The sequence below is a fragment of the Teleopsis dalmanni genome, chromosome 1 (genome assembly GCF_002237135.1).
Source record: "Teleopsis dalmanni isolate 2A chromosome 1, ASM223713v2, whole genome shotgun sequence".
Taxonomy (NCBI): Eukaryota; Metazoa; Arthropoda; class Insecta; order Diptera; family Diopsidae; genus Teleopsis; species Teleopsis dalmanni.
Window position 1 is genome coordinate 172,767,192 of NC_051846.1, and position 25,739 is coordinate 172,792,930.

Sequence of the window (25,739 nt, forward strand, 5' to 3'; positions counted from 1 at the left end):
TTATTTATTATAAGTATTACTTTATATTCCAATCGCTTAAATAATATGAAAAAAAAATGCATGTCTTTGATAAAAGCACTGTGCTCATGCTCATGATATGAATATATAGAATTAGCTTCTTAATATCTTATAATTTGGAAAAGGGTAATAATGATGGACTAGTTTATTGAATACTCAACAATTTCACAATTAAAATAAAATAAAAAAAAATTAATTAATGAGGTTTCTATAACTATTGTAGGTTTTGTTATAAGTAATAATACAAAAATTCCTGTGTAAAAGCTGTAAATCCATAATTTATAAAAATCAATAGATATCCTTTAATAATAATAAATACTTAGCTATATATAATCTTCTATAAAAACAAAATTAAATGCTTAACAAAATTAGTAATACAATTGAATAAGTATTTTAAAATTTCTTAAGCACTACAGATTAAATACTTTTTTTTTTAAATTTTTTTAACTAAATTATCTTTTGTTTTTTCTATTGAAATCTATTTAATGCAAAATTATTGATTACATCCACTGAGTGCATATTAACGCCACAAATTTCCAAGATATTCTCCACATGTGTTTCCGAATACTGCATTGACTTTTTCCTTTTGTGTAAGTCTAATAAAACGTACCTATAAGTATATAGCATATAATTATCTATGCAGTAAATAATATATGACTATAAGCTATTTAAATATTATTATATTTTTTAAATGAATTAAATGTTAAAGTTTTTCATTATATGCAATACTCACTTTGCTCTTTCATTGCGTTTCTGTCGGTATGCATTTAACCTCGACATTAGGAAGTCCGATTTGTTTTTTGGATTACTCAACGCACCTGTTGGTACAATAACTAGAAATAGATCGTATGTATTTTTTGCTTGCAAGGCGTGTGTAATTGGTGCAATCAGAGGTTGTTTAACTTTTATTCTCTATTAAGAAAAAATAAATATAAATAAATATTTTAACAACGCTATATAGAAATTTAGTAACTACATTTATTTTTCTGCAAAATTTAGTAGCATCCTCTATGTTCATATCTTTTGTCCATCTCAATGTCTCCAATTGTAGAGCATTTTCACCATAATAGCAAACATCAACATTATGCTCTGTTTTAAAGAAACCAAAGGCAATCGCAATAGCAGCATCGTATTCTGTCAGATTCTTGAGATAAAGTATTTTTCCTAATTAATAAGAAAAGAAAGAAAATAGTAATAAAATCTGTGCATATATGGAATTTAAACTTACTAGATCTATTTAATTTATTCAAACTAATCGTGATATGAATGCGTAAACCAGTAGCTTGATTTGCTCCAAAGGATTTCCTATAAATCGTTTTGATGAAATCCGTTTTTATGAAATCAATCTTCGATTCCTCCTAAAGAGCATTGAGAAAAAATTATGTTTATTAAAAATGTTTATTTATTTATAATTAAATAAAATAAAATTTTTATGTATTAGCATCGATCTTATTTGTTTGTATGTATTTTTTTTTTGTGGAGCTTGATGTTGTTTCTTTTTTAATATTATATATTATCATTTTCATATTATTTAAAGTTATAAAAAACGACTAACAAAGAAGGAATGCATATTAATTTATATAGAACTATATATATAACTATATATATAACTATATACATAACTATATATATAACTATATATAAACTATATATGAACTACATATCTCGAAGTACCATTTTATAAAGAAATAGTTCGACTTGTGGAGACTTATTTTGGTAATTGTATGTGCTATGATCTCTAAACCTCTATGGAAGTTTGATTATTTATATACATACATATTTCACATTCCCTTCTCGTTTAGGTGATTTATTTTTAAATTATTGGGACCAATTTTCCATTATTCGACCTTATACCTTTTTGTCGGATTCGAACGAACAAAAGTAGACTACTTCCAGTCCTATTCGATCAGTCCAATTTTCACTAATAATTTTATATAAATCCAAATCAAGTCACCTGTTTACAAAACAAACCTTGTCTACGTCCTTCAGAAAGCCTGATTTATCCAACTCTATCAACAGCATAATGGGATGTATGTCATACTGATGTATCAATTTCTTATTTTCCAACAATTCTTTGCATATTTTAATTGAAGGTTTATACTTCACGTCCTTATTACGAATTAATGTGGCCAAACATTTGATCAGTTCTATATAAGGCATACTCTTCAATAAAACTTGCAAAACTTCGGTATGCTGCAAAAATGTGCTGGGAATATTTTCATAACTGAAGTTAGCTTTCTGTATAATTTCTGCAGCCTCCTCTGGGTTTCGTGTGGTGCGTAATTTTGCCATTAGCATAATGTTTTCAGGATATAACACTTGGTTATCACTATCAGCAGTCTCTTTATTTATATCGGCAGAACTTTTGAAGAAAATTTTATATGAGCGGAACTCATCGTCTGTGACGTTGCACAATTTGATTAACACACTATGCGTGAAGCCACAATATTTCCTATGATGAAACCACATATTATTAAGTGATTCCTGCGTCTGTTGACGGTACCAAAATGCTATGGCTTTACGATGTGTTGTAGAGAATATTTTTCTTCCATTTAACTTTTGTATGAGAAAAGAATATTTGACAAATGTGAATAAATCCTCATCGGCTGTTATAAGTTCAGCAATTGATGTACGTAATGTTGTTTTCCATTTGATATCAACTTCAGAACTCAAATATGTGGCAAATGCAAATAACGGCTGAAAGTATACACAACACCACAAAATTGTATGTATGCATAAATGTATATAATTTATTAACAGTTACCTCATCGCGACGCACTAATTTCTTTCCAACAAGTACAGACTTCAATATTTGTAAAACTATTTTGTCATTCAGTTTTTCACAAATTTCTTTTAATTTGGGATAATACAGTTCTACCTCCACGTCTTTATTTCTCTTGTGTACACATACTGCCTCAAACGAGCCAAGGTAGCAAAATCTTCGGAACAATATATTTTCGGTTAGTTCCACATTCATCTTGTTGTATTAAAAAACAACTGCGACACCAAAAAATATTAAAATTATAATTATAAAAACAAAATTGATTGGAATCCTAATAAATACTATGGTCACCGCCTTTTGCAATGCGAAAAGTACGAAATGACTTCAATTTTGTTTTCTATACTTTTTCAGTGTTTAGCTTTTTTGACATTTCGCGCAAGTTTGTTTTTGTCGTTAGTGCTTGAATTGCGTTCAATGAACACAGCTCACACAATATACACTGAAAAAAAATTTATGTTTATTTTAGTTAAGTAACAAAGTTTTCACTAAATCGTAAGTAAATTGTTTATATGATATATTAAAATTTTATGTATTAAGTAAGTATTAAATATTCTAAAAATAAATATATGCTAATTTATAATAATTTCATTTTTTTTATTTAAGTATAAACACAATAATATCATGTAAGGAGTGTGCGGTTTAATAATTGGTTATATTACTAGTAAGGTTCAAGAAGTAAAATAAATTATTTAGGCTGTGTGCGAGTTCGAGTAAATTGAGGTAAATTAAAATTTCTTAAGAATTTTTTGCACTGCAGTTATTTACACTTATTTATTTCACTTATTTATTATTTTTCTATTAAAAGTTTTCAAATTTATATATTTATTTATTAAACATCTTATAAAATTTTTCCAATGGTAACAACTAATTTACCCTACTCGAAATTCTGGTAAATACCAACTTTCGCTGTCATACCGTCATAATTTACTATTTCCTATCAATTTACGATCAATTTATTCGAACTCGCTTACGGCCATAAGAAATTTATGAATAAATAATATGAGTATATAATATAAATATGAATAAATCATTATCACAATAAAGTATTAATATGAGGAGTATGCCTTATAATATTGGAATTATATTAACGTTCAAGAAATAAAATGCGTTGCAAAGAAAAAAAAATACTATGCGAATGTACAAATGTGTATAAACGAAAATATCTCACGTTTTTAACAAAACATTAAGATTAACATTAAGATTAAATACCAATTAAATCATATAAAATCTAATAATTCAAGCTTGAGCCTACATACACTCATGTATGTAGAAGCATTTTTCAGACAGTCATGCTTAAGCTTTTTTTTTTTGTAGTGTAAATTCGCAATTTTGACTTTGTATAAAAAAAAATTTATGAGTACTTTCAAAATTGAACAAATGAAGGTAAGTCATTGTTGTTGCTTAAAATAAACAAAAAAACACGTTTCAATTTCAAATCGTTCTTGTTTGTAAGCTCGCGTTTATTTTTCTAACTGCACTTACTGTGATTGATCAGTTCGATTTCAGTTATAATGCAATCAGTGAGTTTGACGCGTGTTATTCTTAAATTAAATACAGTTTTTATGTAAAATTTATTTTATTAATAATAATAAGTAATTAATTAAATTATTGCAAAAGAAAGTGTGAGTTAGATATAAATATAATTAAAGTGTGTAAATATATGTGAAGTCTTTATAAAAAAAAAATATTGTTAAAAATTCAAAATTCAAAGGAATTAAATGTGAAATAAATTATTATTTTAATATTAGTATTATAAAATTAGTGAAATATAATAATATATTTATATAAAAAGAAATAATATGTGATTAATAAAAGTGAATAATATTTAAAAAATAATTTATCGGCGGCAAATAAATACAAATATTTGTATGCATATACAGTGAAAACTCTCTAGAGCGGATATTCATTGTTTACGAAATTTTATTCATTCAAGAAAAAAGTGTTCGATAAAAAGTTAAATTGTTTTAAATAATAAAAAAAATATAATTTGTTTTAGCGAAATTGTTTACACAAATAGAATATCCGTTAGTAGAGCTTTCATTGCTTATGTTTACTAAATATAATATAAAGTAAGTAAGTAAACATATACACATACCTATATACATCTGTAAACAAATACGTTATTATACGTTATAACATCTGCATATTAAATTGGGAGTTATATTAAAAATAAGGTAAGTGAATAAATATATTTTGTTTTTTAAATATAGTGTATATGTTATTATACAATAAAATAATATGTTCTTTATGTATGTTTCTCTATGTATATTTAAACGTACGAAATAAATTTAACGGCTTTGTTTACCTTGCCCTTGCCTTTCATATATGACAGTACAAAAAAAAAACAGCGATAAAAGCAAGTTCGGGCAAGGAAAAGTGAAACAACAACAAAGCAGCTGCATTTCTTACTGTAAAATTATGGAAAGCTTGTTCTTTAAAACAACAACAAAACTGTTGCACTTCTTATGGTACAATTCTTTGTTGTTTTTTGTTTTTTGCTTAAAACAATAACAAAACTGACAATTCTTACTGTACGATTATGGAAATCTATTTATTTAAAATAACAACAAAGCCTTTACTGTAAACAGTAAAAAAATTTTTTATTATTTAAATTTAATATCTAATATATAATAATATTTAATTTAATTAATATACAATATATATTATTTAAATCTAAAAATTGAACACATATTTGTTATAAATTGTGTACCTATATCAATTCAATATGGCTAAGGGTCAGTTTTAAATTGCACATTTAGGTTAAGTAACTCTTAAGTGTTCGATATTAAACACTTAAGTAATACTTAAAATTCAAACATACATGTTATTTAAGTTTCAAATCGACACTTAAGTGTGCATTGTAAAGTTGTGGCCTAAATTTAATTTGGTTTTAACTTGTATTCTACAAGTTTAATATCAAAATATGGTTTCACTTCATATCATTAACCTTGTCAGTACCAACTTTGGGCCTTCAGTATTAAGGTGACACTAGACAGAAATGAATAAATAATTTTCCATTAAGTCTCAGTACTTCCAATGACACTCAAACTGTAAAGCTTATTGAATATCCTTTTAACTGTACATTAATAGTAAGCTTTTAAGTTGTTATAAACATAAGAATATATTAATAATCTAATAATAACCAGTTGTGCGGCTGCGATTACTTGCAAATATTTTTCATAGTTATTCGGCTAAGAACCAGCCCCAGCGCTGTCCATATAAGTCTCTATAGTAGACGGGTGAACCCTACTAATTACGCCTCGAGTGTTGATAACACTGGCACTGGGACTTATAAGAAGGATTTTATTAGGAGTACATACTAGTAGTTTTAAAAATACTAAAAAGTTGTAGTCGGGCGTTATTATAACGAAATGATCGGGTCCGCCAAACGTTCCGTTATAAAGTATCTGTTATAAAATTTTTTTTTGTTGGAACTACGTGTGGATATGTGTTTGGAACTACGTGTGGATTTTCATGTTGGAAACTATTGCAAAAACATTGGCCACGTATGTTGTTAGGCTTCAGTCTCTCATTAGGAAAAAGTTTAAGTTTGTTTTCATTATGAAAACCTTTGAAAAAATGGTTGTTTGACTATATTGATATTAAATTACATATATTTATATAGAGAATATTAAAAATTATTTAAAAAAACATATAAACGAATTAGTGGACATTGAATACATTATCGGATTTCAGTCTTTTATTAAATTTGACACGTCAATTTTGACCCAATTGTCTCTATATTCTCGTTGTTTTTTTTTTTTCATTTGTACAACCATTCATAACCCGTAGCAGTTTTGTAATATAATTAGCAACAAGTATCTAGATACTGTAAGTAGGTACATATTGCTGTACCAAGCGAACAAATTTCCATTCCTGTATCTTGTGTCTGTATCCAGACAAAAAATTATGTTTCTTTATCTTTTATGAATTGGTACAGTTACTTCTAAGGCAGAAAAAAATATTTTAAAGTTATAGTCATATTTCTAACTGAGAGCAACATCTTTTAGTTTGCTATGAGTTAAGGATGTTAATCGAAAATTCGAAAGGTAATAATAATTTAATTTGTAATTCATCTATTGAATGAGGCGCTTACAATTTTTTCATGGATCTTCTTACCTGATGAGTTACTTTAATAGTCGGGCAACTTCTTTATCATTAGAAATATATCTAAAAATCCTATCTAAAGAATGATATTCATTAAAATATATATAATAAAAAAATAAAAACGATTTTACGAAATTTATTTTTCCTCAAATTATTTTTTGTTTTAAATAGAAGACACTTATCTTAGTTTCATTCACTTCTTGATTCTGATATATCCCATAATTTGGACTTATACTATGTAAACGAATAAATTAGAATTTGTAAATAGCATCATAAATACATCTCATCATAAATAGTTCAGGTTGTAGAACAAAAATATATGTGTTCTCCAGTTAAGTAAATTATTTTAAAGTATTTGCAATTACTTTCGATCTATTCATTCTAAAAACAGGTCGAAATAATAAAGATAATATCCAATAAAAATATATTCCTTGGTTATCTCTGTGTAGTTTTTTTGTGACGCCATTTATAAAAATGAATGAGTATATTTAATTAGTCAAAATCTATAATAAAATGTCTAATAATAATAATGTTTAATATACTCTCATCGAACCTCCATTATTCTACCTATATACGCGGCTCTTCTTCTTACGCTTACAAGCCTCTTTGCAAATCTAGGAATTTTCGCGACGATAAATCCTTTTTTTATGTCCTTAGTTATCTGCACATCTGTTTTATAATAAGAAAACATTAAGTATGTGTTTGTATCTAATAGAGAAAAGGTTTATGATGACAACTTATTCAATAATAAGGTCGAGTTTATTGAAAATATTCTTATATAGTTGCTATTATAGTTGCTATTGAGCAGTGGCGTTGCTTCAGCTTTTTGGTAGGGTGTTCACAATTTGATCAAAACGGAATTCTAATTAAAACGTGCTCCTCCACTTTTTAAATGCAATTTCCACACCACCTTTGAGGTATGCATGCGGTGCGTTACCTTTTTTAAGGATGTGGTTCCCCTAGAGGCCTATTAACATCCATTTTCACTGTCGATCTCAATTACTTATATGTGAACTTCAGTCGTCTAAAAATTTTCAATAACATTATTATAAAAATATTCTTTTAGTATTAGTTTTTTCAGCAAACCCTTTTCTATTGAAATAAGTGCTAAACTGAAAAGCCTTTATTGTCCCAACGAATTTCTCAAATATGATTTTATTCTTTTCATTGCGGAAAAACTACACTCTACACTAGGAGTACTAACTGGCATTATTAGAATCCGAGAATGCTCCTTTGAAATCATTATTCAAAATATGTTCAAGTATCTTGTACACCTGAAGATACTTGAATGTACTATTGTTATTAACTCAATTTTGAGTATAGTTAGATCAAAAAATGTGCCGCATCGGTCTTTTAAATAACTGAATTGAGTAGTAGGAAAAACTTTTACATATTTTTTTTGAACTTTTAATAAATCCACAAAAAGAAGTTTATTAAAACTTCTAAATGGTACTTCCAATTGGGATATAATTGTATCTATATAATTGTATCTATTGATGAAACAGAAATTCAAAATGACTGTGAAGACTTGTACCATCTAAACGACGAGTTTTATTTGGAGGTTTTATAACGGCCACCGTCTCGTCATAAATACTTTTAAAATCTTCTTAAAAAGGATATCTGTAAAAGCTAAATTTTTTGCAAACAGTAATAATAAAAAATGGGTGTCGCATTTTTCTAAAAAAATGAACAACTAACACACAGAATACTTTTTTTATCCCATTGATTTGGTTCCGCCGAAATTCTCTCAAAAAAGCTATAAAAAAAAATTTACTGTTCTGGAGTTTGAAGACCAATGTCGCTGCAATATGAGGAAATTTTCATTTCACATGTTCAAAAAAAGCTTGTGTTCTTTTTGTGGAAAGTGAAAAGTAGTATAAAATACTGACCATGATACAAAAAAATAGTTTACACGCTCCTATGAACTCTACAGATTTCGACCAAGTTCAAGCTATGGGCGGAACAGTGAATAAAAACGGCATTTGGGTAAGTCTCTTTAACTTTGGCTTGTGTTCCATTTAAACATCCTGACATAACTGCTGCGCCATCATACCCTTGTGCCACTAGATTTTTGCCAAAATTGTAGGAAGTTGCTAAGTTAATTACATGAGTTGAGATCGTGGCAGCTGATCTATCCCTGCTGACATCGCTAAAATTCACAAAACGTTTCTGCACTTGGCCTATTTTGTGAATTAGTCTTATTACAATAGACAGCTGGGATTGTGATGATATATTTGAGGACTCATTCTTGTGCAACTAGTTTTTTGCCAAAATCGTAGAAAGTTGCTAGGTTATGTACATGAGTTGAGATCGCGGCAGCTGATCTATCTCTAAAATTCCAAAAACGTTTCTGCTCTTGGCCTATTTTGCGAACTAGTCTTATTACAGTAGACAGCTGGGATTGTGATGACATGTCTGATGACTCAACCTTGTGCAACTAGTTTTTTGCCAAAATCGTAGGAAGTTGCTAGGTAAAGTATATGTGTTAAGATTTGAGGACTGTCCACTTTTGGACCAACTTGGCTTCGGGATCGCGAGTTTCCATACAATTGTTAAGTGCTGAAGTCTTGTTATGGAATTCAATAAATTTCGCTAAAACTAATAGCTTGTTTCGGACCTTCAAGTCTTTTAGTGGTAATAAAATCAGCACCGGGTGCTTTCCCTTTGTTTTGTTTAATAGTGTTTTCGATCTAGGTAGATGTTAATAGTGGTATGTATATCAACTACCTACAAAAAAATATTTTTTTAAGTTAATGAAAGCTTAGAAATTGATTTTTGTAGATCCATACAGTTGTTACGTCCAAAATAACGCAAATAGTTCCATATTAGATCCACTTTATTTGAAAGCGATTCAGTTTTGCAGTATTTTCTCTTCTTAGGCACATAAGTTTTTTTTAGGAAAGGCAACTTTTTCTCTTCGGGGAAGTTTTGTTTTGCTCTTTTGGACACCCCGTTTTAATGGGGGACAATTTTTTTTCCTTTTTTAAATGAATGTTCGTAGTTATGAGATAAATGGTTTTTTTTTCTCTTTAGATTTTTTTAGTATAGGCAGCCTTTTCTCTTTAGGCAACCTTTTTTTTCAATTTTTTTTTATGAAAGAATGTTTGTAGTTGCGTTTTCTTTTTTGTTTATGAATACGAGAGTCTTTTAAGGTGTTATTAGGTTTTTTAGTACATGGAGACTTTTCTCTTCGGGCAACCTCTTTTTTTAAATTTTTTTTTTTTATTTGAATGTTCGCAATTATAATAGGATAAATGATTTATTTATCTTTTTTTGGTCTTCTTAGCTTTTTTAGAATAGGCAGCTTTTTCTCTTCGGGCAACTGGTTTTTTTTTATGAAAGAATGTTCGTAGTTTCGTTTTCTTTTTTTATGATTTCGAGCGTCTTTTTAGTTGTTATTAGGTACATGGAAACTTTTCTCTTCGGGCAACCTTTTTTTTTAATTTTTTTTTTATAAAAGATGTTGTTAGGTTTTTTAGTACATGCAGCTTTTTCTCTTCGGGCAACCTGTTTTTCAAATTTTTTTTATATGAAAGAACGTTCTTAGTTATAACGGATTAAATGAGTTCTTTTTCTTTTCTTTTACGATTACGAGCGCTTTTGTAAATCTCAGTATTTTTGGAACGATAAGATTTTAAAATTTTACAGGCCCGTCTAATAAACATTTAATATAAATATTATTTCATGTACTTACAAATCTTTTTTTTATATGTTTTTCAAACGAAATTTTTGTTTTAGGTTACATGGGTTTTTCATTTTCTTTTTCTTTTTCGGACACTTCGTTTTATTGGGGAACAATTTTTTTCTTTTTTTAAATGAATGTTCTTAGTTATTATGGGATGAATGGTTTAATTTTTTTTTATGATTTCGAGCGTCTTTTTAGGTGTTATTAGATTTTTTAGTACATGGAGACTTTTCTCTTCGGGCAACCTCTTTTTTAAATTTTTTTATGAAAGATGTTATTAGGTTTTTTAGTACATGGAGACTTTTCTCTTCGGGCAACCTGTTTTTCAAATTTTCTTTTATATGAAAGAAGGTTCTTAGTTATAATGGATTAAATGAGTTCTTTTTCCTTTTTTTATGAGTATGAGCGTTTTTGCAAATCGCGTCATTTTTGGGACTATAAGATTTTAAAATTTTACAGGCCCGTCCAATAAACATTTAATATAAATATTATTTCATATATTTCATGTATTTAGGGCGTATGAGTTTTTCTTCTTTTTCGGACACTTCGTTTTATTGGGAAACAATTTTATTTCTTTTTTTGAAATGAATGTTCTTAGTTATTATAAAATAAATGGTTTCGTATTTTTTTATGATTTCGAGCGTCTTTTTAGGTGTTATTAGGTTTTTTAGTACATGGAGACTTTTCTCTTTGGGCAACCTTTTTTTAAATTTTTTTTTTATGAAAGATGTTATTAGGTTTTTTAGTACATGGAGACTTTTCTCTTCGGGCAACCTGTTTTTCAAATTTTCTTTTATATGAAAGAAGGTTCTTAGTTATAATGGATTAATTGAGTTCTTTTTCTTTTTTTTACGATTACGAGCGCTTTTGCAAATCTCGGTATTTTTGGGACGATAAGATTTTAAAATTTTACAGGCTCGTCCAATAAACATTTAATATAAATATTATTTCATGTACTTACAAATTTTTTTTTTATAAACCTGTTTTTCAAGCGGAATCGTGTTTTAGGGCATATGGGTTTTTCATTTTCTTTTTTTTTCGGACACTTCGTTTTATTGGGGAACAATTTTTTTCTTTTTTTAAATGAATGTTCTTAGTTATTATGGGATAAATAGTTTCACTTTTTTTTATGATTTCGAGCGTGTTTTTAGGTGTTATTCGGTTTTTTAGTACATGGAGACTTTTCTCTTCGGGCAACCTTTTTTTTTAATTTTTTTTTTTTATGAAAGATGTTATTAGGTTTTTTTAGTACATGCAGCTTTTTCGCTTGTTTTTCAAATTTTCTTTTATATGAAAGAAGGTTCTTAGTTATAATGGATTAATTGAGTTCTTTTTCTTTTTTTTACGATTACGAGCGTTTTGCAAATCTCGTTATTTTTGGGACGATAAGATTTTAAAATTTTACAGGCCCGTCCAATAAACATTTAATATAAATATTATTTCATGTACTTACAAATATTTTTTTTATAAACCTGTTTTTCAAGCGGAATCGTGTTTTAGGGCATATGGGTTTTTCATTCTCTTTTTCTTTTTCGGACACTTCGTTTTATTGGGGAACAATTTTTTTCTTTTTTTAAATGAATGTTCTTAGTTATTATGGGATAAATAGTTTCACTTTTTTTTATGATTGCGAGCGTCTTTGCGAATCTCGGTATTTTTGCGACTATAAGATTTTTAAATTTTACAGTCTCTTTAGATAAACATTTGATTATAAATACTGTTTTATGTACTTACAAATATTTTTTTTATGAATCTTTTCTTCAAAGCGTATTCATCGTGAATTACCGTATTAGGGCTTTTAGTAATTATATAGAGACTTGTTGCTGCATATAGCTGCATTATTCAGTTGATTTTTGAGAAAAAAATATTATAAATCAATGAAGCTTAACAATTTGCTTGGAGAAAACTTGTAACCAACTTCAAAATATGGATCTAATATCTCTGGAAAAACATTTTTATGAAAAAAACTAAATGAATCATTTTAAAATTTTTGTTCGATATATCAATGCTAACTATGTAAAACATATATCTGTCAAGAATATAATAAAAATAGCTTTGTCATTTATGTAATTAGGGTTTTTAATACACAATACTACTTACCATTGAGAACAGCATATTTGCCCAAAATTCTTAACTTGAAATAGTCTTCTTATCCGATCCGAAATTGTAATCAAAAGGTGTTGGATAGCTTTATCCGCCCAGAGCAATATATCAAAACTTGTGAGATGGCTTTATTTTTCCAGAATACTTCTGTTGAAAACACTAGTAAATTATTGTGTGAGAAATATATAACTAATTATATAAAATTATAATAAATAAAATATTACAAATTAATTTTGCTCAAAAAATTATTTTTAGGAGAAAATTTGAAACTAACTTCACACAAAAATAAATGAAACTAGTTTTTACAAATGTTTATTTAATAAAGAAAAACTAATTGACAAATTTAAAATTTTTTTCAATGATTACTTAAATATTATTAAAGATACTTCAATAATCAAATTTTTTATTTAATTAGGTTTTTTAATACACAAACCGTTTGTCCATTCTAAAAACCTATCTAAAAGTTGGGTGTTACCTTTGTCCAATCAGAATACTAAGAACTTGAAATAGCCTTTTCTCAACAGAGCACTTTATTAAAGGTCGTAGTATAACTTAATCTGTCCAGAGCATCTAAACAAAAGTTGAAAGATAGCTTTATTTGTCTAGTACACTTCTTTTGCAAACTTTAGTTGGTTATGGAATGTGGAATATATAACTGATAATATTTAAAATATTATGTATAGTAATAGTTTTGTTTAAAAACTTTCTAGAACAAAATTTGAAACCAACTTCACACAAAAATATACAAAACTAATTTCCACAAAATTTTATTTAACAAAGAAACACTGAATGACAAATTTCAAAATTTTTTCAGTGATATATTGATTAGTAATATTTAGAATATTTGGATATTTATTAGCAACAAGAATTCTAATTCTAATTATCTAATTAGAGTCCTTAATACACTCTCTTGAAATAAATCCAATATATATTCCACCAGGAAGATATGCTTCCTAAATCATCTGAATAACTCATTATCATATTTTTATGAAACACTTGTTTTATCATGTACTGAATCAAGTGCTTTAGTGTTTAGATTAGGCTTTAGTCACTAATATGCATTTCAACAAGCAAAAAAGGAAGAATAATATAAAGACATCCTTACTCCTATATATACTGATATATACTTTATGGTATTTTCGACGTTTCTTTTAATGCGTTAAAAAAAATCTTGACAAGTCTAATATACTCTTTTAACACTCTTTTAACGTGTAAAGGGTATAAAAAGATGTTAGTAGGAGGCCCTTAGTTAGAATTTGCTTATGGGCCTAAAAAATGTAGTTACGCCACTGGTCCAGAGCACAAAATCAAGCATTTATAAATGATTCACACTTACTGATTTTTTTATTCAAATAATAAATATTTGAATATCAAGGTAATTATAGAATTTTATAAGTGTTAACCCAGACATAAGTTATATTTCTGTTACTGCTGTTGTTTGGTTAAAAGTTATTTCTCTACATCCCACTATATTTTTCTCTATTGTTGTCAAAAATTTTATGTATGATTTTCATATTAGAATGTTTTGTGGCACTATTCTCAAATATAAGTAATATTCCCTGTTATCTGAATATTCTCTAAAAATCGCATATTAATGACTTCCACTATTAGGTCATGAGGTTGCTTCCTGATCACTTACTATCAAAACAAATTTTCTTGACTTGGTGCAACATAGAGAATCATTCAAGTGTTGCAATTTTATGTAGAATTGCTTTCTCTCTCCCTCTCGCTCTCTTTCTCTCACTCTCTCTCTCTCTCTCTCTCACTCTCTTTCTCACTCTCTCTCTCTCTCTCTCTTTCTCTCTCTTTCTCGGTAGAAGCTTCTACAAGATTGGAGTTAGCAAAATATGAGTTCAATACTATTGAGAAAACAATATAGGTATTGACCTTATTAAATATGTAGCCAAAAACGTATATATGTATATGTATAATAATATATATGTTTAATAATTTAGTATTATTTCCTTAATAAAACAAAGTTCCAAGATAATTATTCTGGCTATTATTTTACGGTAACCACTTAGTATTATTTCCTAACCTAAACGAAGTCCCGAGACAATTATTTCGAGAAAGAATATACTACACCTACTACCCGATAGAAGAAAATTGATTTTTTTGTTTGCTATACAAAATCGTTTATTGCTTTTCCGATTCATTATCAATAGTAAGTAATTGTATATTACTTATTATATTAGCTCAAGTGGGCAAATAAGAAACAAGTTCGCCAGTCCAGCCTCTGTACCTAATAGTATATAAGTAAATAAATAAAACACCAACTTGAAAGTGAAAGATAATAAGTTTATTATAATTGTTTTTATGTTTGTTATATTAAATATAATTAATTGATGATAAAATTTATTTAAATATATGTTTCATATATTATACCATTTCTTTTAAATATTTTTGTCAATTATTTACTTTGGCATTCCATAATTTAGGTGTTAAAATTATGATTAAATTAATAAAAAAATAATATTAAAAATTAAGCAATTTTAATTCTTTGTATCGAAAATTTAAGTTCTTTACAGACCTAAGTCGAGACGAGTTAAATTGTTAATTAAATTTTATAATTATTATTTTTAATGCCAAAACTGCTTAATACTGTTTTCATATATATTAAATAAATATTATAGCAAGTAGTTACGCAATTAACTAAAAAATTATTGAATATAAAAGCAAAATATTTTATATTGAGCAAAATTGTCAGATTTGTATATTGCTTTCATATTATTTAATTTTATTAAGTCAAAAATTTTTACTTTTTTTTATATATATTTTTATATATGGTTTCTTAAGCATTTATTAATTTATTATTTTGTGTTAATTGAATTTTTAATAATGCAGCATTTTTTTTAATTTATCGAATTGAAAAATAATTTTTTATAAGTTTTTAATATAACTTATTCAGCTAATTTCCTAATTAATTATTAAATAATTATTACATAATTTCATTACTTATAATATTTGATTTAAATATTAGGTAAAAATGTTTTTAAATTTTTAATTATATTATAATGTGTACTATTTTAAAATGTACACATATTAATATATATAGAGTTATATATATTTTTGAAATATATGTTTAAATCTACAATTATTATTGCCAGCTTCGATAAGAAAATACTATCGTACTCATAAATTATATGTATATATGACATATAATTATATATGTGTATATTTTTAATTTACTGTCATCATTTCATAAGAGTATATGTTTTCTTTTAAGTGTTAATTCATTTAATTTAAGTTCTCAAAGAAATATTCGATTTTAGTTATAATTTTTTTTTGAATAATATATTATAATAATAGAAAATGCGCTTTCAGGACATAAGGTTTGGTGTATGATTTGCTTTGTTTGAGTAAATGGCAAGGACAAATTGGCTATACTCGACTCCATTAGCACTTTAATTTATTTCTTCATTTTTGCTCTTTTAATTATTTTAATAGCTATAAAATTTTTTATTTATAAATATAAGTATATTTACTTAATTTTGTTTATATCTTTTTCAATTGCTTGTTACTTGCTTCTGTATCGGTTTCATTTTGTATCCTTAATTATAAAGTAAATATGCGTTTTAGCATTTTGCCGATTTAAATTTTATATATATGTATTTATATATATATAGTATTCATTTATTATATATAAAAATTGAAAATTGCTTATATTAGTTTCATTTGAGGTTTTTAGTTTTTAGTTCAGTTTAGTTAAGCTATATGTAATTTTAAATATTATTAGCTAAAATAAAAATTAATTATTTTATGACTTCGTGCTCTGTAATAAATTTGTCTATTTGAGTTGTACATAAGTATTTGAAATATTTTTGGCTAAAATGGTTTAATTAATATGTTTTATATATACTAATATATCTAAATATATAAACTTCAGTTTTATGTTCTTCATAAATAGTAAGAATCAAGTTTACCCGAAGAATAATGAAATAGAAAGAAAATCAATAAATTATTTTAAAAAAAGTTGAAAAAGAATTAAATAACTGAATATATTTATAAATAAGTATATAATATTTTTATAAATTTATAAAAAATATAAGTAAAATAAAATAAAATAAATTTATAATAAATTGTTATAAAATCACTCATCGCAATAATACTTTTAATATAAACTGCGATTCCTCTTGATGTATAAACTAAAATATGTGTTTATATATAACTATTAACAAATTGCTATTATTCAGAATTTTTTATAATATTAACAAATTCTTTACTTAATTAATGTTTGAGATTTTTTAATTATTATAAGCATTTTTTTTCATTTAAAATATTCAGCCGCTTAAGCTACTCTCGATAATAAGTTCGCATTGATCTTTTCCTCTGCCTGCATTTTTTATTATAATCTTCACTTATTTATTTGTATTTACCCTAGCTCTTCCTTTTGAGAACAGTTTGTAGTACAACAGTTCTATAAAGGTCGGAGTACTTTACCCCACGTGGACGCCACATTTTCATATTATTACATATTTTTTAATATGTTATGATATATATATATATTATAATATTAATTTATATATATTATTATTTTATGTATTATAATATATATATATTATGTATTATATTAATATATTATACTATAATAGTATAATCTGACTTTTGTTAGGTAAATGATATTCGTTTTGTTTTTTTAAGAAATTTATGTGCGATACAAATGAGTCGTGGTACTAAACTTCTCTCACTTTAAGATCCAGAAAATGATACCGAGATGATTTCTTAAAAGAACAAGACCGATAATCTAAAAGTAAATAAATTATAAAATCTAAAAAAAATGTTTATTTATTTAATTTTCTCTAATAAACTAGAAAATTCTGTTTCTTCTTAATCTTCTGCTAACCAGAAGATTAAGTTAGATCGTCCTATTAAATACAAGGCAACTTCCCAAACTTCCACAACGAACTATCATTAACTAATAATTACCATCCATGCAATAATAACGAAATAGCTTCTCAAAAGAACGCGATCGATGGGCAAAGTGAATAAGTTAAAAAATAAAAAATAAACATTTTATTTATGTATTTATTTTCCTAATAAACTAAGAAAAAAATTTAACGTTCCTGCTTAGTCGAATAAAGTTTCTTTGGATTATCTATCTATCGGGCCATCTTATCTTGTCTTCGCAACTCAATAAGATTGATTTATGTGAGTTGATAGAATGGCGTTTTTAATTAAAAATAAAAGCGATATCTAGTCACTATTTTTCTATGTTTGATTTTAATCAGGGTTTAGATAGTACTAGGTCAAAAACTTTTTTCCAATAAGACATTGGGAAGTCCTTACCAAAAGAAATACTGACTTTTGTTCGAAAAATAAAAGTATTTTCTGTTCGGTTAGCGTTAGTTATAGCATTAAAGATCTACCATAGTACTTTATTTTACTAGAAACCTAGAATTTGTTAACTTCTGTTCTGTTCTGTTCTATTTCAACACACTATAGCATCGTCAATAGTTTGTCAACTTCTATATTGTATTATTTCTTACAATATATTATTGTTTAAAGGAGAGGGCTAATTTTTTATATATACTTAGACGGGCAAATTTTTTGATATATACTTAGAGGGGCTAATTTTTTATATATACTTCGAGGGGCATCACTAGCAGAAAATGATCATAATTAGTTAATGATAGCCCTAAGACATTATGAAAAAATAAAAAATCTTAATTGATAAATAAATGTCAGTCATTTAAGTAATTAAAACAAAAAAATTAAATATTGATAGTCCTAAGACATAATAAGAAATGTAAGTATCTAACTTTGATATATTTAATGGCTAAATAAAATAATTTTAAAAAGAGTTGGTAAAGCCAATATTTTTAGTAAAGTAAATAGTTATTTGAGTTAGTTTAATGAATTTTAAAACTAATTTAAATTTCTTAAAATCAGGATTTTTATTTTTTAATTAAATTACCTTATATCAAAGCTTTACTGAGCATATACTAAATAGAAAGAAAGTAGTACTTAGTAGTATACTAAGTAGAAAGTTCTACGAATGTTTATAGGTCCATTTTAAATCTGGGTTAAGAAATTTTTAGCAGATATTACTTAAAAATATTCAATGAAAATATTTTTAAGTTTTTATAGATACAATTAAAGAAAATAAATCCACGTTGAAAATGAAATAATAAAAAAAAATTAATGTGTAACCAAAGTGCTTGGTTGCTGCACTAAAAAAGAGGTAATATTTTTAGCAAATATTTTTGTAATAAAAGTTTTTACAATAAATTTGGATATAATATAAAAAATAAATATTTTCAAAACCTTCGGGTATACTTCTAATATAGATGATAGCCTCTTTTGACAATTTTTCATATTTAAATATACAATTTTTATTTACCTTGTTTAATTGTTATATATGGTTATATTTGTATTTCTTATAGTGATCGTTCTAATTATAAAAAATTTATTGCACGTAATATTTTACAAGTTTTAATTAAAAAAAAACATAAAATATAGTATAATTAAACGAAATTTATTTAATATTATATAAAATAATTTATAATTTGTATATTTGAACTGATTTAATTTTAATGGCTCTACGTTTACCATCACTCATTAATACCTCAGTTAGGTTCACCTATTATTTCGCTAAAATTTTTCTGTGTTTTGACATTTTGTTATGGGATATATCTTTTTTTAGTAATTTATTTGACAATAGTGCTATAAATCATATAGTTTACGTAGACCACGTTGAAGATAGTCTATGTTGTAAAATATTCATCGGACTTGTATGTTTTCAAAAATCATTCGATTTCGGTAAGCAAATTCGTTGACTACAATTTGGGACGGATTAATAATTAAAAAAGTAAATTTAATTTGAACTGAAAGAAAAGATAAAGAATTTAATAAGATTAATTTAAGTTTATATAATTAAACAAATAATTTTAATTTTTAATTACTCATTACAATTTAACTATATAAGGCAGAGTAGCTCTAAATGTTTACTTAATTATTATATATATATATATAATTCATTACTTTACAAGTTTACCTTCTTTACTACGATTTATTGTAATAATTGTAATAGTTAATGTAACTATATATTAAACTAGCTATATGTACTATACCTCTTTACGCAAATTTGTTTACATTGTTTTATATCATATAAGTTTATTTATAAAGTTTATTTAACTAATTAATAGTATTCGCTAAATATTTCATAATTATAATTATTATTAATTTTTTACATGAAATCACAGTCCGTATGTGAGAAAGAATATTTTCTTTTTTAATTATTTTTTACAATTGAAATAAATTTTCTTATTAATTTTTTTTTTTGCTTTAAATTTATTTAATTTATATATAATTATATTTCATGTTTTTTTTTGCATATGCTTTTTATATAAATTTATTATTTTCATATTTCCTTTTCTTTTGTATATTGTGTACGTATATGTATTTGGAGCAAAAATGTATCTTAATTATATTAAATAATTATTTTATTTAAATTTTAATTTACTATGCTAATTTTTTCTAATCTTCAAAAAAAGGCAATTTTTCACAATTTTATTGTTTAATTAATTAAGTTCATAATAAAATCATATACTATGCGTCATTAATATTATTAATTTAATATTTTGATATTAGATTTTTTCAAACTACTAACTATGCGTATATGTTTGTATATAATTAAATGATTTTACTTGATATGAGAATTCTAAGAAAAAATTCTAATATTGCTGTAACGGTGTTCTTTAATATAAATTTTTTTCCATCTGTTGTTTTAAATAATTAAAGAAAATATTTTAATTGTTTATTATGTTATTAAGCCAAAGTTCTTAGACAGTCTGTATGGTAACGTGTAATGTTGTCTTTTAGAACAAATTTATTATTACATTTCAAAACATTTTCCTATAACAAATAAATAATAACGAACAGATCTTGAGGCTATGTTAAGACCTGATATATTAATGAATAAAACCTACAAACATATCGATCAAAACTTCAACATTTTTTTTAAAAATAAGAATCTTTTTATTGGCGTTACATATTTAGTAAGGAATCGACATGGAAAAGTTTTTAGACGCTCTTTAGATTTTGTTATATTATATGTAAATTTCATATATTAAAAATTCTCATTCCCAATAATATTAATACTAATACTAATAATACTAATAATATTAATACGTCATCCTCTTTATTCTATCGTCTATATTGCAATATAAAAAATTAACATTATTTTTCCATTTTTTAAACAAAAATAAATAAACTTCTCTTGTTTAAATATTTTTTTAAACAGTCATTATCTTCAATATTTCATTGACACTGTTTTAAATGCTTTATGAGGTTTTACGTATTTGAATCTCTTCAAAACGTTGAACTAATATAAACTGTCAATTACATCCATAGACTGCTACAGAGCGTTGTAAAATGTATATTATTATTGTGTTTTTCTTCTTTTGCCGACTCCATGGTAAACATTATCTTAAATCAGTATTTAAGAAAATTTTAAATTCTGTTCAGTAGTTTTTATATATTATATATATTATGATTTTTATATATTTTTTAATTCGGCTATAGGTCCCTTTTTTTTTTAAATAATTCAACGTTTAATATTTTCAGGATCACGATCTAACGTAAATTAATATTTCTAAAACTATATCTACGTCATTCTTTTTATTCTATCGTCTATATTGGAATATAGACGATATGTCATCTTATTTATTCTATATATATAGCAATATAACAATATAGACGATAGAATAAAGAGGATGTCGTAGATATAGTTTCAGTAATATTAAACTTGGGAGTTTGCCGAATTTTTACTAAATAAATAGATTATGTTAATAGTATATTTAAATAATAAATAAAAATGAGTTAATAATCATAATATTCAAAAATAATTCATTTGTAGGTAGCTTGTTCTTAGCCTCACTGAACAATGTATCACTTTAAATTCTAGAATGCAAAAAAAGATTAGATAGATTCTGAAACTAACAAATTGTTGGTTGTTTCGGGAGGAGAGCAGGAATATTCAACGAAAGCAGTTAATTTTTAGCGAACTGAAATGTTTTTAAAAATACTTTTTCTAACATTTATTGTTTTTCATTTAAATATATAAAAAAAATATTATGTCGTTACCAGACATTAACAAACTCCTCTCCACCTCACTACGTCATTATTCGTATTATTAAATATTATAGGAAAATGTGATTTAATTTATTTTTTTTTCTATTATAAATACTAATTCTTAAATTTAAAAATTATTGTAATGCAATTTTAATTCGTAAAATTTCATGTTTTGTTTTTTTAAGTTCTTATTAATTATGGCAAGATTATAAAATAATTTCTAAACCCATATAAGCCATATCATATTTTTGAAGATTTTTTTAGTATAAAATTTTTAATTACACGTTTTGTAATTTTAAAATGAAAATAAAATTATATTTTTTTTTCAAATATTTGAATCAAATATTTGAATATTTGAATATTTGAATAATATTTATTAAAAGCATAATATTTTGTTGGGACAATTATTTTTATATATAAACTTTTTAGTGATAAATATAAAAAAGATAAAGGTTTTTATGTGTAAAATATAAGAGTATCGAAACAAATTTTAATATAAAACTTATAAAATTTTTTTATTTATATATTTTTTATTTTTTTCAAAAGACTTATTGCTACAGATTTTAATTTTAAAGTAGAAATCAGAATTACATTTTTATTTATTATATCTAGTTTCATAAAATCATGAGATTGCTGTTAAAAATCTAGTTTTGAAATAAAATAAAAATTTTTAAAATAATTTTAATTTTTAGAAATAAAAACATAAACATAAGGTACTGGACTTAACGAATATATTATTTATTATTGTAAATTTTTTTTTCTTAATGTTTTTTATTTATTATTGTTATTTATTTAGTATTGTTATTTATTTATTATTTTACAATCATAATCATGAGATTGTTGTTAAATTTCTAGCTTAAAATAAAATACAAAATGTTAATAAACATTTTAATTTTTTATAAATCAGAGCACCTATAGGGTTTTATGAAATTAGATATTAAATTTATATAAGTACTAGACCAAACAAATTTAATATTTATTTATTCTTTTAATAAATTTAAAACAACACCCGAATTTTGAAAATTTAGTGTACTTAGTGGCGTCTTCAGGTCAATATATATATTTGTATATATATACATAAATAATTAAAAATAAATTCTGTACCAATAAATCTTTTAACAATAATTGATAATAAATAAAAATAGTTTTGTAAAATAAAAAAATTTTTGAATAAAATTTTATTTGAATTCTAAATTAAAGTGAACTAATTCATATTAATCATATAAGCAAAACGTATTAGTATACAAAATTTAATAGACAACTTACAGACAACTTATATATATGGCTTAGTAATGAATTTAATTAATTTTATTTTTGTACTAAAGAAATCAATTAATGCACCAAAAGTCTTTTATTTAAATAAATATTAGCTAAATTTGACTATCTGCATTTAAATATTTTATATCAGCAATTAAATTCAAATATTATTTTAAGAACTCTTAGTAGTGTATATTAGTAATACCCAAAACTATTACATGGTTACCCAAAAAAAATTTAATAATAAATTAAATAAAATTTTTTTGTTTTTATATTTATTTAAATGTCGTATTTATATTTAAAATAATATCTTTATCACGTTAGAACTTGAATAAATTTCTGTATTTCATTTCAACGTATAAAATAATTAATAAATTTTATGTTGAATATCCAATATCTATAATATGAATACGAACGTACTAATATATTATCTATACATTATTTTATACTGTATACTATATACCTATATAGTACATATTATATTTAAATAATTTGAATATATATTTTAAAAGAATAACTGTCATACACTCGTACTCGTAATATTGATAATAATAAATTTTGGCAGTGTAGAAATACTAAACCGAAGTAGATACATACCTTGTGAACAAAAAAGAACTTTAATTTTTGATTTTTGAATTCCCGTGTTTATCCAATCGGTAAATTATTTTTATTTTCACGCTGGTAACACTATTATACACATTCTGTCAAAGTTTAACGCATATCGTACGATTAGTTTTTGTTTGGTGTCTATACAAAGAAGTCGAAATATTTTCGTGTGGCTAAAATTTACCGATTGGATAAGCGCGGGAATTCGAAAATAGGCCTCTCGTTCTTTTTTGATCAGAAGGTACGTATGTAATTATTATTATTGAATGACCTATTTATATACAAATACATACTTTTAAAAAGTCGTGAATAAAGTATTCAAAAAATATTTGCAAAAAATCAAAAAATAAAACACTTAAATGTATGTAATTAAATACTCGCAATTATATTATTTAATAGTGTTATTATTTAAAAAGTCATAAAAAATGAAATTACAAGAGTAAATCAGTTGCCAAGATTATAGCAGTGTGACAGGATTGTATTCCCAAATGTATAATTTTTAACTTTCCCTAATTTATTTCATTTAAACAAATAGTATTGTTCATTATAGGAGAAAATAATTTAAAAAAAATTCAACTATATAAATAATTGCCCAACTATAATTATAACACTTCATAATAAACAATAACAAACTACTTATGAACAAATTATATAGTTAATAATAGAACAAAATTATATTAAAAAAAATTTAACAATATAAATAATTTTCCAACTAATAAGCACAATTTTTAATAAACAATCACTAACTACTTATAAATTTAAAATATTTATATATTCAAAATACAATAAATTTTAGTGACTTTAATACTCAAAAAACCATAAATCCAATTAAAACCATAAGCTTTCAAAAATTTTCAATCTACTAAAAAAATCTTCAAATAAATCTTTACTTCAAGCCCAAATATTACTAGGATTTTCAAAAATATTTATTGTAAAATAGATTATTTTTTATTTAGCATTAACTACAATTAACTTAAAAAGCCATACTCTTACGTCTCCCACCTGCTGGTACATGACTAAATGCACCGCGTGGCAAACCTGCATGTGAAACGCTACGACCCATACGAGCTTCGCTACCACGACGTTCACGTGCCTTTCTTAACAGATCCGAAGTACTCGGACGTCGACTATCACTGCCACTTGAAGAACCGCTGCGTTTACACTGTATGTCTGAAGTAGAGGAACGTCTTATATTACCACCAGTTGCCATATCATAAACATATGGAGAAAGAAAATATGGTGAAGGCGAACTAGCCTGTGAACGTGACATATCTTCCATACGATGACTTATATGCAACAGCTGTGTACTAGAGCGATTCTCTTGTGAGCTATTGCGTCTTGATGAGTAGGGCGATTGCGGATAATCTAAAAGTAAATTCTCCGATTCTTCAGTGTCGACAGCTTCGATTTTTAAATATGGCGGCATACGATTATTAACGGCTGGTGTACGTTGACCGGTCGGTGTATCTGTTATCAGACCGCTACTGCCATTTGCATTACCCGCTATTGTTGTTGTTGATTGCGTTTGTGAGGTTTTATTGCTACTACGTAATCCCGAATATAAAGATTTAATATTAAAGTCGAAAGATTTAAAATTAAGTAATGAACAACGCTTTTGTGTTTTCGTTTGAGCAGTGCTGGAGATATCGATTGATGTATCGATTGTTGTGGTATCGATAGTGCCATTATTATTATTAATTGCAATGGTAGTGGATTCATTTGCTGCTAACGTAGTCGAAACAAGTGAATTTGTATTATTATTTAACGAATCTATTTGTATGAAAGTAGCATTATCGGTACCGCTTGTTATATATGTTGTCGCTGAAGTTGTTGGTGTGGCTAATGTTGTTTTATTAATATTATTAATTGTATAACTTGTATTAGTAAAATTTTTATATAATAATGAAGAACGTTGTTGTTGTTGCTGCTGGTTTGTTTGTTGCTGTTGTTGTTGTTGTAATTGTAGATCATGTTTACTTATTGTTGTTGTCATAGTCGTACTACTTAAACTAGTTTTACTACTAATCGGTTTCAAAAATTTATTATCGTTATCTAAGGACTCCTTTCGTCACTGAATAACACAGAAACCTTGCTTTGAAGCATCCTTTG

General features: G+C 25.4%; 2 protein-coding genes and 1 long non-coding RNA gene across 6 annotated transcripts; all 3 read right to left on the minus strand.

The window, feature by feature from the left end:
* Positions 1 to 39: 39 nt before the first annotated feature.
* On the minus strand, positions 40 to 3,186 carry LOC119670198 (60 kDa SS-A/Ro ribonucleoprotein). Its single transcript, XM_038080362.1, has 6 exons — positions 2,783 to 3,186; positions 1,990 to 2,715; positions 1,247 to 1,376; positions 995 to 1,182; positions 752 to 930; positions 40 to 628 (listed from the first exon to the last, which is right to left on the minus strand). Exons 1-6 carry the CDS (start codon positions 2,993 to 2,995, stop codon positions 487 to 489), a joined length of 1,578 nt encoding a protein of 525 aa, XP_037936290.1. The 5' UTR covers positions 2,996 to 3,186; the 3' UTR covers positions 40 to 486.
* A 4,656-nt stretch (positions 3,187 to 7,842) lies between these two features.
* LOC119670199 lies at positions 7,843 to 13,394 on the minus strand. 4 transcript variants are annotated; one of them, XR_005251694.1, is made up of 5 exons: positions 12,693 to 12,896; positions 12,327 to 12,533; positions 10,838 to 12,255; positions 9,697 to 10,106; positions 7,843 to 9,634 (listed from the first exon to the last, which is right to left on the minus strand). It is a non-coding gene; the product is annotated as an uncharacterized LOC119670199 (long non-coding RNA). The 4 variants fall into 4 exon arrangements; XR_005251691.1 differs by lacking the exons at positions 7,843 to 9,634; positions 9,697 to 10,106 and adding an exon at positions 13,171 to 13,394 and having other exon boundaries at positions 10,850 to 12,255; positions 12,693 to 12,854; XR_005251692.1 differs by lacking the exons at positions 7,843 to 9,634; positions 9,697 to 10,106 and adding an exon at positions 13,171 to 13,393 and having other exon boundaries at positions 10,850 to 12,255; positions 12,693 to 12,842.
* Positions 13,395 to 19,178: 5,784 nt separating this feature from the next.
* On the minus strand, positions 19,179 to 25,624 carry LOC119670202 (probable basic-leucine zipper transcription factor E). Its single transcript, XM_038080365.1, has 2 exons — positions 24,633 to 25,624; positions 19,179 to 19,519 (listed from the first exon to the last, which is right to left on the minus strand). Exons 1-2 carry the CDS (start codon positions 25,621 to 25,623, stop codon positions 19,416 to 19,418), a joined length of 1,095 nt encoding a protein of 364 aa, XP_037936293.1. The 5' UTR covers position 25,624; the 3' UTR covers positions 19,179 to 19,415.
* Positions 25,625 to 25,739: the final 115 nt, after the last annotated feature.